At 43.8% G+C, this 16976-nt stretch overlaps 2 protein-coding genes and 1 non-coding gene across 3 annotated transcripts; 1 reads left to right on the top strand and 2 right to left on the bottom strand.

The window, feature by feature from the left end:
• Positions 1-242: 242 nt before the first annotated feature.
• Positions 243-3777, top strand: LOC123442506 (peroxisomal membrane protein PEX14-like). The gene is made up of 10 exons (XM_045118568.1): positions 243-385; positions 794-993; positions 1085-1133; positions 1740-1927; positions 2008-2191; positions 2288-2437; positions 2640-2671; positions 2765-2810; positions 2898-2965; positions 3051-3777. Exons 1-10 carry the CDS (start codon positions 370-372, stop codon positions 3528-3530), a joined length of 1413 nt encoding a protein of 470 aa, XP_044974503.1. The 5' UTR covers positions 243-369; the 3' UTR covers positions 3531-3777.
• A 2457-nt stretch (positions 3778-6234) lies between these two features.
• Positions 6235-9844, bottom strand: LOC123441337. The gene is made up of 3 exons (XM_045117817.1): positions 9820-9844; positions 9465-9710; positions 6235-6767 (listed from the first exon to the last, which is right to left on the bottom strand). The coding sequence occupies exons 1-3, from the start codon at positions 9842-9844 to the stop codon at positions 6235-6237; spliced, it is 804 nt and encodes a 267-aa protein (XP_044973752.1).
• Positions 9845-16099: 6255 nt separating this feature from the next.
• Positions 16100-16183, bottom strand: TRNAL-CAA. The gene has a single exon. It is a non-coding gene; the product is annotated as a tRNA-Leu (tRNA).
• Between the last annotated feature and the right edge of the window lie 793 nt (positions 16184-16976).

Raw genomic sequence — 16976 nt, 5'->3', positions numbered from 1 at the left:
TCATCTATAAGACAAGTATTTCCGGACCGACAGAGTATCTCTTAGAACTTAGTTAATGGCGTAAATCGATAATAGCCTCCTTTGCTGAGACGCCAAAAATAAGTTATTACAGTATAAAACAGATAATTGACAAATTGCTGCTCTGACCAATTTCTCTTCAAAAAGTTATTTCGATATATGCATAGAGTTCTTTTTCTGTATTTTTTTTCTCTCCCTATCTTCATCTCTAAAGATAAAGCACGTGTGAATATACGTGACGCGCGTACTCCCTCCGGTCCTGCTATTATCCACTTCCGCCGCCACCGCCGCCCGTCGTCGCCGTCGTCGTCGGCGAGATCCCCGTGGTTGATGCGGCCGTGAACTCCCCCGATGGCCGCGCAGCAAGGTCAGATTCCTAACCCGCCGAGTCCGAATCTCGGCCCTGATTTCTTGATTAGGCAGCATCCTGGATGGATGGCGATCTTGTGGGGAACGAGGGGCGATGGTTTTTAACAGCAGAATCGGGCGATTAGACGCCGCGGTTGCCTGTAGAGCGTCCCCCAAGCTCGTCAGATTGGTGCCAATCGAAGTTCCTGAGTGAGTTCGTGCGGGTCATCTCCCCGATTCGCGGTGGTCGATCAAAAGTCAACTCTTTTTTTCAAGTTCGCGAGCAGCGTTGTCAAATTTTTAGAGGAAAATAGCTTTGTCAAATTGGGGCTGATGTTGAACGAGATCAATTTTGCCAGACCTGCACTGTTCTTAGCTGTATATTCTTGGAGTAACTTTTCTTGGACTAACTTTTCTAATGCTGCAGATGGTTCCGGCGGAGGAGGATCATCGGAAAACCTGGTATTCCAAGCCCCGCAGGTAGCACGGGAGGATTACATACAGAACGCCGTCAAGTTCCTCGAGCATCCAAAGGTGAAGGGCTCTCCGGTGTCCTACAGGTACTCTTTCCTGGAGAAGAAAGGCCTCACAAAGGAGGAGATCGACGAGGCCTTCCGACGGGTTCCTGTAAGTTCCTATTTTCCGGCAGGGATGTTTTAGCTGAGAAAATGAGAAGAGAACCAAGTGTTGTGTTCCTGAATGGCTTGATGTCTTGCAGGATCCGCCGACAAACAGTACAGATGCTGCGGCTGTCGGTTCGCAACAAGGTATCCCCACATGTTGAATTGTTGAGCGGATGGAGTAATGGTTTACAGTGATATCGTCGTATTACTCTGTTAATTTGTTTGCTGTCCCATTGCATGGATCTTTACATTATGTTCAGTCTATGCCTTGCACACAGTATCTAGTATTTATGTTACATTGACTGAACTTGCTCTGTTTTTATCGTCTCATGATGCGAACAAAAGTACTTTAGGTAAAGCATCTGAATGGTGTTTTCTTGAAGGGGTATTCATCTAGTTCAGACACACATTTTGTTTCGGAAAAATAACTAGGATAGCTTGAGGACAAATAGTACGAGTGAGATAGCTTCAGAGCACAACATCTAGTCCGAGTGAGTACTTAAGTATAAGATATTTTTGATTGTTGGAAATAGTCCTTATGCTATTTTGACTCCTCACATGGAAATCCAGAATAGTCATACTTCCCATATAGCTAATGCTGGCCTATTCAAATTAAAAGAATATGTTCCTTGCATGACATTTAATACCTATGCTTCAAAGTTCGGTCCTGAAATCTTACCATTTTCAGAGAAACGTACCACTTTTGTTAACTTATATGCTAAAAGGCGGCCTTGCTTTCTTTGCTTCCAGCAAGCAATCCAAATCAATCTGCCAGGGTGCAGCCTTACGCACCCGTTCAGTCGCCACAAGCACCAACTGGCTCTGTCGCCACTGGTCATATCATCCCACAAACGCAGACACAATTTAGCTGGTATCATACACTCCTTGGTGCTGGTATTTTCCTTGGAGTAGGTGCTAGTTCAGTTCTCATCATCAAGGTATGTGTTTTCTGCAAATGGTAATGATTTTAATGGAAGAATTGAGAGATTAACTTTGTTTGCGTGTGTATTTTGCACAGAAATTGTTCCTGCCTAGGCTAAAATCTTGGACCCGTAGAGTCGTTTCAGAAGGAGATGAAAATGCGGACAACGAACTGAAATCCAAGCTTTATGATGAAATTAAAGATGCTATGGAAGCTTCCTCATCAGCCTTTTCTGCTATTGCTAAAACAAACCAAGAATTGCTGGCTTCAAAGGACGAAGGTTCAGAACATCTCTTAATAATTTAGCATGTTCATGCACTAGGATGACCATTATTATTGCAATTTGATGATGCTAGTGCATTTCTCTTATTAACAGATAAGAAGATACTTGTGAAGTTAACAGAAGCCTTGGATTCTCAGGCAGAAGTTTTGAAATCCTTGAGCGAGACCTTACATCATACAAGGGAGAATCGATTTTCGCCGTACAATATGTTGGAAGAGCATGCTCAACCTGGACCATGGAATGGTTAGAAATCAATATTTATGCATTAAACTGGCACATTACTCTGTTAATTTTTAATTGATTATTTTCACCCGATCCTTGCTTGTGTGAACCTTCTGCATATAAAGTAATATATTGGTAGGTCGTAGGGTTCCTAACGAGTTCTTTTAGACATCTATTCGTTGTGTCTCACCCTCACACCATTGTTATTATATTGTATGAACAGGGCCAACTACTAATTCATGGAGAGCTTCCCAGGTATGATTTCTGGACTTCTAGCTATTCCTCCTGTTTGCCAATACTTACATTGGTTTGCAGACCTTATGTCTTACCCAGCGTTTCTGTTTGTAGCAAACCAATATGTACACGACGACGCCAAATGGTGATTTTGACTCAGGTAAGAACTGAGGAACTAACATGAGCCCGCACCACCATATCTCCTGTCTTATACTTGTTCACTCCTGTCCTGTGTTATCTTGGACAGGGAGGCAATCGTTCATGCCATTACCCGCAGAACCTACATCTGGATCATTTCCAAGATCTTATGTTGACGTAAGCTACTGTATCATCTTTAAGATAGCAAAAACAGGACACTGGTTCTAGAATTACCCTTAAATTAGATGCTCTGTACTTGCAGCCGCGGGTCCCTAGGTCTGGGTACGGGTTCCAGCCGCAGATGGGCTATGACAGATCGAACCCTGGCACTCGGGAGGGCTACTACGGTTCTCCTCCGTACTATCCTGGGGGCAGCAACACCGTTGATGCTCCAGCACCGGCACCAGCTCCGGTAGCAGCACCAGCACCAGCACCGGCAGCGACACCAGTTGCACAGGAAAGTCCATTCCAGCGCCACTGGGTTCCCCCACAGCCACCGGGCGTCGCCATGCCAGAGGCGGCGGCTGCCATTCGGCAGCCAAGGTCCCTTCCAAGACAAGAGCCACAGCCAGCAGCAGACTCAGCCGACGCTACGAGACTGGCAGACTCTGCCATGAATGAGCAGATGGACGGTGTATCATCCGCTGTCACCAGTGACGAGTCGCGTAGTAGCAGCGCTGCCATGGGTACCATGGCTGGTGCGGCCAATGGTGAGAATGGAGAAGGGCCTGGAGCCGCCTGATTTTGACGAGAGCAATTCATATGATTTTCCGTTGTATGCGGTTCACATATCTAATTATCTATGCATTGTTAATTAGGTATTGGAAACTGTATATGATGGTTGTAATTAGCAGCACGTGTATAAGAAAAAATGGGTTAGATATCTGTGTGGTTCACTTGACGGTACCATGTATACGGAGTTACTTATATTTTCTACCTGTATGTAAAATTCCAAATCGACAGCATACCGAAAACATGTTGAAAGAGCAGATTTTTCAGTTTTCTTTGGTTGCTGGCAGCTTCAGCATGTTCAAACCATGAAGTGAAGTAGAAATTGCTTAACGTACCCAACTTTTTTGCGGTAGCTCAAGTTTTTATGATGAATTGGCTAGTAACTATCCAAGTGAACAGGTAAGTAGGTACTTCCTCTGTTCCATAATGTAAGACGTACTACCTCTGTTCCATAACGTAAGACATTTTTGCAGTTTAACGTCTCATATTATGAGATGGAGGGAGTACAATTTATGTTGATTATATATACTGCTCCAACTCCACCAGACTAGATATCGTGTTACATCGTCTCACTTTGTTTTAACTTGTCAAGTAGCACTTTCCCCCTAAAATACAAACTGGTTGGGTAGCACCTAGTTTAGTATATCGTGTAGGGGAAATCTCACAAACAAAGGACAATGATTTGCGAGGGGAGAGCAGAAGATTTGAAAAAGCAGGTGGGAACAGGAGGCTTCAGGAACATGTGTAGAGCAATTGCTCTTTAATTGCTCTTTATTCTGGACTAGCAAAAGAGCCCGTGCGTTGCACCAGGAGCATGTACAAATAAAACATCAGACCCTAGTACTCCTAGTGTGTCGGCATATCGGGTAGGAGGAGTCTAGAAATCGCAAGCTCCTCCCCGTCTGATCCTAGGAAATAGTGAGCTCCTCCTCGTCCATTGGAACATCCCGGTGTACTGTCTACACATCTACACACCATGGGTCATCGGGGCATGGTTGGTGGCTCCCCATTTAGAGTAAGAAAGTGCCCGTGCACTGCAACGGATTAGCAATTGTACAATGTTCAAATCAAGCTATTGAGAACACATAATGTATAGTCAATCTTGTTAATTCAAATTCAAATAAATTTGAATGCTGGTTGCACTTATAAGAATATAATACATTTAGTTGTGGATTACACGCGGCTAACCTAGAGAGCACAATGTATTTTAGAAACCTTAATTTAAATTTGCCAATTGAAACTTCAATTATTCATCACAAATACAAACTGTGACTCTGTTTTTGTTTGGAATTTTCATTTTAAACACAACAATATATTAACAATTTAAATATAACTTTTTCTGATATTAGAATACTCCTTCTATCCATGTATATAAGGCATAATGCATTTTTTGAGGCTAACTTTGACCATATGTTAAAACAATAATATATGACATGCAAGTTACACAAAGCATATCTTCAAATTCGTACATAAAAGAAGCTTTCAGTGATATAACTCTCACATTATACAGTTTATATACTATTAATCTTATCAATAGTCAAAAGCAATCTCGAAAAATGCATTAGGCCCTATATATATGGATGGAGGGAGTACTACTTATACTTTCTCTGTCAACTAATATAGAAGCATTTAAATCATTAAAGTAGTGATCTAAACTCCTTTATATTAAATCAACGTGTAATTTTAGGATGGCGCAGGCATCTGAAATCCAGCCCCACGGGACAGGGGATAATTTCCCGTTTATCCTTTAAATGCACCTTCCCCCTGTAGTTATTTAGGTCTATTATTGATATTTCAGGAAACATGAGATCCTATATACACTGGCCGAAATCTGTATAAAAGAGCAAGGTGGGATTATCTAACATGAAAAAAAGGAGGTGCATCCTTGCTGCTAATAAAGAGAGAAAATCGTTTTCCTCACTTATGAGTGGCATAGTGGATAATTTAGATCAACTTTGAGGATAAGTTTTATGACATACGACAGAAGCGCTAGCTGCTTTATTATTACTAGCAAAAGAGTCTGTGCGTTGCAACGGAAGAAAAAGAAAACATACTCTTAACCCAATAACCATGATTCAAGACCACACCCACTAATTTAGGCTCCATAAATTTATACGTGGACGTTCGTGGGCAAACGAAATATATTTGTGGGACATTTTAGTCTGAATATCCTAAGAGCAGCCAACATAATTACATATGAAGAAATAACAGAGATAGGAGCTAGCGTGAACCAAGTGCTCAGAGTAGTGTTTTGCCCCGACCTCCTTCCTCGTGCTCTCCGTCCGTTTTTTCAAAGCTTGCTCTTTTTTTCTTCCTGTGTTGGCCCCTCACATGTCCCTGTCCCTCCTCTTTCCTAGTTTGCACGAGGCGTTGGTTGGCGCGTGGATGCATCTGCAGCCTAGCTTCTCTGGCCCTCTTTCATGTCCCCCCTCTTTAGGTGTCCCCCTCTTCGATGGCTTGCCGGTGGATCCATTTTTCTTTTTTTGCCTAATATAAATCCGCTGGTCTTCATCTTAGTGTTATCTTCGGTAGTTTATCGATTTGGATCCTTGTTATACCCTGATTTGTGTTCAATCTTTATTTATTCATTCTGTGTTTTCTTCATCGGCAACCGGCTCCTCCAGATCGTGCAGGATCGATTTGGATCCCTCTCCTAGGATGCATTGGGGAGAGGAGACCACCCGTGGAGGTTGCAGGAAATAGCACAGGGATAGCTAATCGAAGCGTTGAATCCTGTGCTGGTCTGCATCTGCTATGCGTCGTGGTTGAGCATCTCCTTGTAGTTGAGCAGCAAGTTGAGCCTCTGTAGCTGCAGCTGTTGTCGGAACTTGTTGATGAAGTCGTCCGCCCTCTCGTCCACGCACGCGGCCTCCGGCGGCCCCACGTCCGGCCGCCTCGCCTCCGTCAACACCGCGCGAGCCGCGGGAGCCCTCGGCGCGTGCTGCACCAGCCGAGCCGGCGTCGGCACCGGGGCGCGCTCCAGCCTCCTCACCTCGGCCGTGACCGCCTTCTTGGTCGCCACCTTCGCCCTGGCCGCCTTCTCCGCCTCCTTGCCTGTCTTGCTTGCCGGCTTCCTCGCGACCGGCTTGGACATGCTCCTGTTGTACTGTTGCTTCGTGCCGACGGTGTCGCTGGCGGCGGGGTGGCTGTAGTTGTACTCGGGAGGGAAGTCGTCGGAGCGGAAGCGGTAGAGGCCGAGGGAGCGCAGGCGCTCCATCATGGATGACATGCGCGCCAGAAACGAAACCTTATCTTAACAGAAGGATCTCGGATGGAATACTCCAAAACACGAGGTTCTTTTTGTAAAAACAAAACGTTTTCCTGGTTAGTCATTTAAAGAGGGACGGCAGGTCAGTAATTGCTTTATTATTAAAAAAATATCAAGAAAAGATGAAGTCGATCTAGAAGTTGCGGCTCTGTTGGAGATAATCACGATTAGGACATCCAGTCCGGCACGGACTTGGATTTGTAGCCGAGTCGGCTTGTACTAGATATGATAGGCAGTATATATATATATGTGTGTGTGTACTAGCCCCTTGTAAAGATAACCAGATATAAGTAATACAAACATAGGCGCGACACACACCTATTAGCCATCAAATTCTTTATGTTTGGCCAAGTTATGGAAGTCTAATCTATTAGGCTTCCGGCCATTGGTACGTACAAAGCTAGGTAGCTTTGTACGTGCACATTGCCTCACGAAGAATCGATCGTCATGGTATTGTATGTACGTGTTCGGTCCACGGAAAGTACTTGTCAAGGAGCAGACGTGCAACGCGTGATCGGGCCTGTGGCAACAATTGATATCTAGAGCCTTGATTATTGGTGTGTTCTTCGGAAAGCAATTGAAGGACCATGTCGAACCCAGGCAAGGAGATCGTTGTGGCAGGAGCGGGAGCACCGATGTCGATGGTGGGGGTGTCGCAATTCCCCTGGCTGGATCGAGATAACTACGCACTATGGGCGATGAACATGGAGGTCGCCATGGAGGCAGCGGAGTTTTGGGAAGCTGTCGACCTCGGCGACGCCGAGTATGCGGGGGTGCGGCAAAGTACCGGACGGATCGCCGGGCATTAACGGCGATCTACTCCGCCATGCTGAAGGATGTGCTGCAACAAGGAAGCACACCTTTAATCCCTGATGAGAAGCTACGAGTGCCTGAAGGTAGAGGAAAGCGAGACGGTTGATCAATTTGCTTCCCGTCTCAAGACCCTCGCCAATAGCATTCGCGGCCATGGTTCAACCCTAGAAGAAGTTGCGATCGTTCGACGATTTTTGCGCGCCGCGCCGACACGCTACATCCAGATCATCAAGGTGTTGTGTCATAATTCAGAATTTCCCAAGCAATGCAACATTTGGTACCTTCTATATCTCATTTGTCTTTCAATCTTAAAGAAATAGGGCCAGAAGTTGTGGCGCATATCCAATATTTTAGGTTGCCGTGACCCCAAATATTCTGAACCATCAAGATCCGGTTCATCTCATAGGAATACTCTAGACGATTCAAATACATCGGGAGCTTGTATGGACGATGGTGACATTACCTCAGCAGCTCATTTGCAGGATGATGTGTTGTCTCGAGAGGTATGCCATATCCATCATAGATTCTGCACATTCAACTCTTCAGAAGTATGACGAGTCCGTTTTTATATTGAAGGTTCAGGACGACATGACGTTGAAGGCTTTCCAACGCTCCGCTTACTTGTTGAGGTCTAAGAGGGGAATTAAGCGGTTCACACCGGAGGACTATGCGAACAAAGGAAAGAACCCGGTCGCCGAGGGCTCGCGTATGACAGAAGATGTGACAAAGATGAGAAGTATGGACGATGACGATGACGATGATAATGAGTTGGAGGAACCGCAACCTGTTGTGAGAAAGAAGCTACCTTCTAAGAGGGGACGAGGCCACATGACGCGGTGAATGTAATATTAGTGTTGTTGGTGTTTTAAGATGTTGATCTAGTAGATGTCGGTGTTTTAAGTTGTTAAACTAGTTGTTGAACATATATTACTATGAAGTCAAGCTTTCGGTCAAAGATGAAAATTAGATTAAGCTTATTATTTGGTGTCACTCTTTGCTGAAATTGTGAAATTATATTAAACTAATATGTTGAAATTCTGAGAAATTCTGTATTTTTGACAGATAAGAGGAGCAAACTGTACTTGCTACTAGTCACACATCTGCAACGCCTAAGAGTGAGGCGCCACACATGTGAAACGCTTAAGAGTCTGGTGCCACACATGTGCAACGCCTAAGAGTCAGGCGCCACACATGCATATCTGAAACAGAGAGTCTCTGTTTCAACTCTGTTTCACATGTGTGGCACCTATGTAAAGGGCGTCACACATGCAATTTTGAATTTCGCAGTCTCTGTTACTCTGGTTCACGTGTGTGACGCCTAGGATTCACGCGCCACACATTCTGCCATGTGTGACGCCTATATGAAGGACGCCACACAATGAAAACTGCAGCAAGTCTATTTGAGCACAACCTCATCACAAGTTATCACAGCAGTTTCATAATTTATCACATAATAAGACATCACAAGTTACCCAGCAACACATACATGAGTTCCGTAATAAAAGAGCTTCATAATAGAGGAGTTTCATAGTACACAAGTTCCAAATACACGAGTTCCATAACAAAAGAGTTTCATAATAGAGGAGTTTCATACTAACAACGCACGCAAGTGGACAAGGTTCAACAATACAATAGGTTCAAAGATGAAAGCGCGCATGACGAATTGAAGCAACACGCTCTATTGTGTCGAGCAAGGCCCTTTTTCCTTCTTCTTCTTCCTCTCTTCTTCCTATTCCTCTTCCCTTTTGCGCATTTTTGAAGCCTCTTGCATCACCCTCTCCGTGAAGCGTTGATGCTCCCACTCTCTCTTTGCTGCACTTTCTGCGGTTGCCTTATTATAGCTTGCTACAAAATCCCGGTGACATTTCTCCATCATCTTCTTGTGCTCCTCCTTCATCTGCTTCTCATAGCCGTAGTGGTCAAGCGTTATTTTCAGCTCCTCCTTCATCTTTGCTTCCCTCTCATCTTCCTTATTCCTCGCCACTTTGGTTGTGTCCTCCTCTCTCAACTTTTTTGCAGCCCTCTCCCACAAGCCCTGGTCCTCACCGATTGCATCCTTGTCCTCCACCCACTCCGTTGTTGCCTTGTTGGGTTGAGACGCTGCCATACCTACAGAAAACAACAACATAATAGTTAGTAAAATAATTATAGTACATGGTTAATATAGAAGGGAGCATGAAAAACAACATGAAAAAGATAAGTCAATACTGTGACATACGGAAATGGTCCTCGTAGTTAACCATGCATACCAATCCTAGTAAGTCCACGACCTCTCCCACCCCTGCCTCTAGCACCACGACGCACTATCCCATGAGCACGTCCTCTAGTAAGTCCAAGTCGGCTAGGAACATGGTCGCTAGGAACTTATTGGCTGCTACTTGCTTGGCTAGGACCTTGTTGGCTCGTACTTGCTTGGCTAGGACCTTGTTGGCTACTACTTGGTTGGCTTGACCTTGAATCATTTTTTTGGACTTCTTCTTTGGGTTGGTACACTTTCTTGTGTTGTGCCCTGTTACACCACACTCTCCACAAATGTGATCTCTCAGTAGGCTCTTGGAATTGGTCGTTCCCCATTTCTCTGCCACCATCATGGCCCCATCCATACATGTCTCCTCTAAAACACTTTGTCTTTTATTTGTCTTCCCCGTTTGACCACCTTCCATTCCGGGTCGGACCATAGTTGTACTCCATGATACTCCGACCATTGTGATTGGTCAAAGTATGGTTCAAATCTAGGAGCCCATGTATGCTTCGTTGTCATGATCGAGAATTCGGACTCCCTCACAGTTAGCGGATGGTTGATGTCCACATTCCTAGTGCGAGCTGCCGTGTACAAGTGCGAGCATGCGAGATGAATCAACCTTGGCCTCCCGCAAGAGCAATCACACAACGATAAAGATACCTTGAACACCCTGTTTCTGTGTTGCTGGCCATCGTTTGTCGTTCCTCCAGGCTCATTCACTTGGTATGTCAATCCTCGTTGTTGTACAACGTAGCTGTTTGGGAGTCAGCCTTCCGTGATTGAAATGCCATCCATTTGTCAACCTTTGGTGGGAACTTGTACTTGTAATTTTTCTTGTTCTTTGCCGCAATCTGATCATCTGTTTCGATTGAGTACTTTAGAAAGTGTGCTCTCAACTTGTCAAATGTGTATTGAACTATTGCCGTCACCGGCAACGCACATACACCCTTCAGCACCCGGTTGAAGCATTCTGCCATGTTGCTCGCCATTTGACCATATCTTTGGTCATCTTCATCATAAGCTCGTGCCCACTTTGACCGAAGTTGAATGTGCCTGTTGAGAAACTCAAGACCGTCTGCATCAAGTTTTTGTTTGCAACCAAAGTGTTGTACAATCTTGCAAATCGTTTGTCGAAAAAAGATTTACAACAATCTTGAAGATTATCAGTCAACTCCTTGCTACCACATGCCCGGTAGAAGTTTGCATAAAAATGCGTCATGCACCATCGATGGTTCAAAGGAGCATGGCCGGGAATGACAATGTCAACCGCGTTAAGTATTCCTTGATGGCGATCCGATATGACACAAATTTCCCTTCCAGACGGTAATACCTTGGTTCTCAAAATATGCAAGAACCATTCCCAGTTAATATTGTTCTACACCTCAACCAAAGCAAAAGACAAAGGCATCAACCGGTTATTGGCATTACTTCCTATTGCAACCAACAGAGTACCCTTGAATTGGTCGGTCAAGAACGTGCCATCGATGGAGATGACCGGCCAACAGTGCCGAAAAGCCCTCACACATTGCTCAAATGCCAAAAATGCACGGCCAAATACGCGGAACGTCTTTCCATTGTGAATCCTTGTTTTCTCCCCGTACGGCTTGACCACATGAACCATGCCCGGGTTAGTGGCGACAATAGCTCCCAACAACCTAGGTATTCGGTTGTATGCTTCCTACCAATCACCATACAACATCTTGAACGCGGATTGCTTTGCTTCCCATGCCTTCTCCTATTTCACCTCATAGTGGAAGAGGGCTTTCACAAGGTCTTGTACGCTTTTTTATGCTCATTGTAGGAAGAGAGGAGATGGAGTTGGAAAGCCTATAAGCGATGAAATCGGAGGTGAGTTGTCTATGGTTTTGCGATGAAAGCAGGCCATGAACCCTCTTGCCTCGACACAGGTGAAGCATACAACTCACAATGTTCCATACGGCCCCTCCTTTCCATGGTCTTGCACGGACAATCCATGGACATCCTGAATCCTCACATGCAACCGTGTAATGCAACTTCATGTCTGAATGAACAACTTTTTGTGGACGATAATGCGTAACCGAATATTCATCCAACCACATCTTAAGTTCAAGGAATGTTTCGAACTTTGACCTCGGCAAAATAATATTCTTCCCATGTCTGTCCCGGTGAGAAGGTGCCCTAACGCCAAACGATATGCCTTTGCCTCCGTCAACCACGACTTCATCCGCAAGACTAAGATCCTCGAACAATGGTGTCCGGTGATCCCGCCCTAATACCTTCGTGAAAGCTTCAGCCTCCTTTGCCGTGAACCTTTCCTCATCAACTTCTTCATCGGGACCGTCATCGTCCGACTCCGATGCATAGCAACGTGAGTACGGAATAGAATGATCCATTGTCTCTTGCAAAATATATTTGTCGAAATCACTAAGGCTATTGTCATGGAGAAACAGTATCATCATTCTCATCATAATCATGCTCATTATTCTACTCTAGCAATGGTTCATGTTGGATCTCTGACTGTTGTGTCAAAAGAGGTTTAATGCTAGCATCTTCGTTGATGCGTGGAGGACTAGCTTCAAGAATCGGAGAGGCAACCTGGTTCAAATTTAGGTGCAAGTTAGGATCATTTTTATGGCAAATAACTCTAGGGCTTTGTCTAGTGATTCAACCACCGTATCCTTGTATGCAAGCCAACGTTGCTCGGAGTTGACACACATGGTCTTCCAACGAATGTGCATTCTGAATCCCACATTATGCCTACCATCAAACTCAACTACATCACTTGGGTCCATCCAATTCAAATCCTTTCGGACTTGTTCCAACAATTCAGCATAGCTAGGACAACAATCAAACACCATGTCAAGTTCATCCGGGTCCGGATCAATATTGCCTTTTAAAAAGGTATCCTTGTCCATGTGATGAACATAAAAACATGTTCTTCCCATCCCTAAACAACACAACATACAATATTTTGTATAAGCAATGATCCAAATACTACAAAATCTGCTTAATAAAAAAACCTATTCCTAACATCCAACCAACCATAAACCTAACCACATCTTACCCCTAACCCTAACAAACCATAATCCAAACATCCTAACAACCCTAATCCTAACCCCATCATACCCCTTATCCTAACATACAAACAAATGCAAGGATATCATATACATCCCAAAATTCATGAAGAGCTAGGGTTTCCTCACATTTGCAAAAATCACCAAATGGGATTTTTTTGGGATGAGAAGGAGGGGATCGGGGGGGGGGGGGGGGTACTTTAAGGGAGGGATGGAAGACGAAATGCCCGGACCAAACCTTCAGATCTGTGGATTTGGAGAGGGATTTGAGGTAGGGGCGACTTGAACACGAGCTGAGAACACTTTGTGGTGAAGGGGGTGAATGGGGAGGGGGGGGGTGGGGAGGGGGCCGGCCCGTGGCTGGATAACTGAATGTGTGATGCCTAAGAGCTCGACGCCACACGGTCGCCAGTGCAACGCCTGAGTCTTAGGCGTCACACTGGTTGGGGGTGGGCCCTACAGCGCCAGCGTGGACGGGTGTGTGACGTCGACGGCTTAGCACAGTGTAGTATGGCGCCTACGCATCGGGCGCCACACAAAAGGGTCAGCTCGGTGGATTTTTTTCAAAGACGGTCCAGTTTGCGAATTCTTTCAGCCCGTGGGTCAGATTTGTCCATTTTTCCCAAGAGTTGCAGCGAGTAGCAGGCTCAGCCGGTGCTCTAAGACTCTCATACTGTACCTTGAGTAAGCAGATGGACGGTGGATCACCTGCCTTCACGAGTGACTAGTCGCCTAGTAGCATCATGGACCACAAGGACGGTCTTGATATTTTGGGGGCCTAGGGAGAAACTTAAACCTGGGCACCTTAATGTATACATGTAAAAACAATAATCTAAAATATGGATGTATTGATATACCAACGCAAAGCTACAAAGCCACAACACACTAGTACCAAAGCCGTTGCAGTATCCCTTGGACTATAAAAGGAGGACCAAGCTACTAAGGAAGACGGAGGATAATTTTTAGGAAGATTTTAGGAGGGCAACTTTCTATACTCACACTGGATCCACTCCAATGGAAGGTTGCACACTTGGTAAAAATACAGGTAGGAGCACACTACACGCCCCATTCCCTAAAAGGACTTTTAGCTCGTTACCCACTAAAGAAACAACACACAAAGCAAGTAGGGCATTACACAACCTTGCGGCCTGAATCTGGGTAGATCATCGTGTCACCTTGTGCAATTCTAGTTGCTGTAGATCCTCACCTTGCGTCCCATTCATGGATCAGCAAGGGACGTCCACATTCCTTGGTGTCTTGCGTGTGTTCTGCACACACGCGGTGACATATATGATGCTTGTAATTAGTTTCACGTTTATTTATAGGAAAAAAAAAGAATTATGATGATGAGTTATCTGTGTGCTTTCGAGCGGATACTCTATATGAAATTCCTTTTTTATTTTTTACATGTATCCGAAATCCCTAGTGACGAGAAGACCCAAATGACACAGCTGTTTGTGATGTCAATGATTAGTGATAAAAGTAGGCATAATTGTATGGATCTTGTCTTCCATGAGGATCCTGTAAACATGTGGGTTCTGTGTTGTTATTGTGCGCGGTTCATATATCATACGATGGTTGTAGTCAGCAACGCGTATATAAAAAAGGGATTAGATATCTGGGTGCTTCACTTGATGTTACTATGTATACAAAATTATATATATTTTTTACCTGTATATAAATTCCGAATAATGAGAAGGTGGCATATTATTATTGGAGTTGTTTGTGATAGCGATGATTCGTGACAAAATGAGCTTATCTGTGTGTGTGTTGTTTTCCATGTGGATTCTAGTTAACGGCACACTGAAAATATTTTCAAAGAATGAAGACTCAAGGGATGTATAAACCATGAAGTGAAGTAGTAGCTACTTAGGGTAGCCAACTTTTTCACGGTAGCTCGAGCTTTTATGGCAAATTAGCTAGTTGCTTTCAAAGTGAACTGGTAGGTGTACACGCTCAACATTCCCTTGTGTTAATAATACTTCCCCCTTATATATACAGCTCCAACTTCACGGAGTAGATATCACCTTACATAGTTTCACTTTGTTTCAACTTGTTGGGTAGTGCCTTCTCCTAACTTGTTTGGAATTACCTAGCTTATTAGCGTATCATGTAGTGGCAATCAAATAAACAAAGGGAAATGATTTGCGAGGGGGGATTAGAAGAGCTGAAAAAACAGGCAGGAACAGGAGGCGCCAGGATCATGTTTAGAGCAACTTCTCTTCTTTATACTGAATGAAGCTAAGCTACAAGCTGGGGCTTCATCACAGAGAGAAGCATATGCTGAAATTACTTTAGTTATAACATGACAGAAAGTAGGCTCAGTGTTGTTTTTCATGTGAATTCTGGAAGTTGATATAGCTTGTTGTTAGCTTGTTGTTAGCTTGTTGTACAAAGAATTCTGGAGGTTAAATCATTTCATTTCATTTTAACTTGTTGTTAGCTTCGTATAGTGTACATGATGCAGGGACAAACACATAAACTAAAGAAAACATATTTTGAGAGAGAAGAACTGAAGAGTTGAAAACACGTGTCGCAACAGGACGCACGAGGAACATGGCTAGCGTTGTTGTTTCCGACATTAAATGAACTTGATCTAGTAGTTATGTATTCATGCCATTAAGATGTTGATTTTTTTTTTTGTGGAGATTAAGATGTTGATTTTCCTTACCCGCAAAAGAAAAAAGATGTTGATTTTCCTTTTCGAAAATCCTACCGGGGCGATCGCCCACCTAAACATTTTCATCTAGTCGTGGTTGACACGACAAGGATTAATGCTAGCAGGAGAAGCGCCCGCCAACGCATGCAATTACAAGTCTACGCCAGGGCATTTGATGAGTTCTTTGTCATTTTGTAAAATAAAAATGTTTACTGTTATTGCACGCGTTGGCTAGGTGATGCGGGATTTCCGTTGTACAATTGCTTTTCACTGGGAAATGCAAAGCTGTTTCACCGTCCGAGCAGCCGAAGCAACAAATATCAACACGTACGGAAGAATGTTGACAAAGAAATCTGCTTTTCTAAAGCAAACAACACGTGTGGCTTGACTGCTTGGGAGTTTTTTCGTTTTGTTTTGCGGAGAACGTCCTTGGGAGTTTGTTTTTTTTTTTTTGGGTGCTTGGGAGTTGATTGCTAGTCGTCAGGCTAGTTTCTTATAAAAGAAAAAGAAAAGGAAAAAGGATGTTAAAAGAAAAAGAAAGGGATGTCAGAAGTGGGGTTCGAACCCACGCCCTCGTAAGAGGACCAGAACTTGAGTCTGGCGCCTTAGACCACTCGGCCATCCTGACTCTGCTTAATTTTCTGTCAGAAGAGACCCTCGTAAGAGGACCAGAACCTGAGCCTGGCGCCTTAGGCAAAGCATGTTTTTGCACTACCAATCTACCATGGACATTATCATTTGAATTTGACCGTGTTCATGTTTCTTACTTGTTTAGATACTTGTGAAGTTAACAGAAACAATGCTTCTCAGGTGGAGATATTGAAATCGTTGAGCGACACCTTAGAGCATCTCCAATAGCCTTTGTATATTGGATTGCTAAAAACTTGTTATAGCAAGAGGAAAGAAAAGGTTTACAAAGTCAACATATTTTATTTTTTGCTTTGGTAGCTTTTATATATTGGATTGTTATATTTGAACAAAACACATAATGACATGTGGAGACCGTTTGTCATAGACACATTGACACAATAGAGCCGTACTGAAAGATACAAGAAGGTACACCTGCAGGGAGCACATGCTTAGGTTGAAACATATATAGCATTATTTTGCTAATGTTATTTCCTGTATTTTTTTACTTACGTACATTCATCTACTTTGCATTGCATATTGTACTTTTTTCATGAGAAAATGATAAGGTTCGCGCCTTATGCAAAAGAAAAATATTCAGGGCTCTGAATATGAGAAGTCTTCCTGCACTATACCCTCATAAGAGAAATCTTCCTCACTATATCGGACGAAAATATGGCATTCATCAACATAACCTAAGTGGTTTGTTTCTTGAAGTTCTGATAATGATGAGAAAATGTTTTTGTATTATAAAACAACCGCACCATACAACCAACAGTATGAAAGGTACAAGT

This window comes from Hordeum vulgare, chromosome 3H (assembly GCF_904849725.1).
Source record: "Hordeum vulgare subsp. vulgare chromosome 3H, MorexV3_pseudomolecules_assembly, whole genome shotgun sequence".
Classification (NCBI taxonomy): domain Eukaryota; kingdom Viridiplantae; phylum Streptophyta; class Magnoliopsida; order Poales; family Poaceae; genus Hordeum; species Hordeum vulgare.
This window is presented reverse-complemented; position numbering and strand designations above follow the sequence as displayed.

What these genes read in the sequence shown, in the direction of transcription:
- LOC123441337 (XM_045117817.1), bottom strand. Translation starts at nt 9,844, where the DNA reads ATGGTTAACTACGAGGACCATTTCC. An exon ending in TAACTACGAGGACCATTTCC is followed by an intron (nt 9,711 to 9,819) that starts GTATGTCACAGT and finishes TGTTTTCTGTAG; the next exon opens with GTATGGCAGCGTCTCAACCC. An exon ending in CAAGAAGATGATGGAGAAAT is followed by an intron (nt 6,768 to 9,464) that starts GTCACCGGGATT and finishes TGTTAAGATAAG; the next exon opens with GTTTCGTTTCTGGCGCGCAT.
- LOC123442506 (XM_045118568.1), top strand. An exon ending in TCAACCTGGACCATGGAATG is followed by an intron (nt 2,438 to 2,639) that starts GTTAGAAATCAA and finishes TTGTATGAACAG; the next exon opens with GGCCAACTACTAATTCATGG. An exon ending in AAATGGTGATTTTGACTCAG is followed by an intron (nt 2,811 to 2,897) that starts GTAAGAACTGAG and finishes TATCTTGGACAG; the next exon opens with GGAGGCAATCGTTCATGCCA.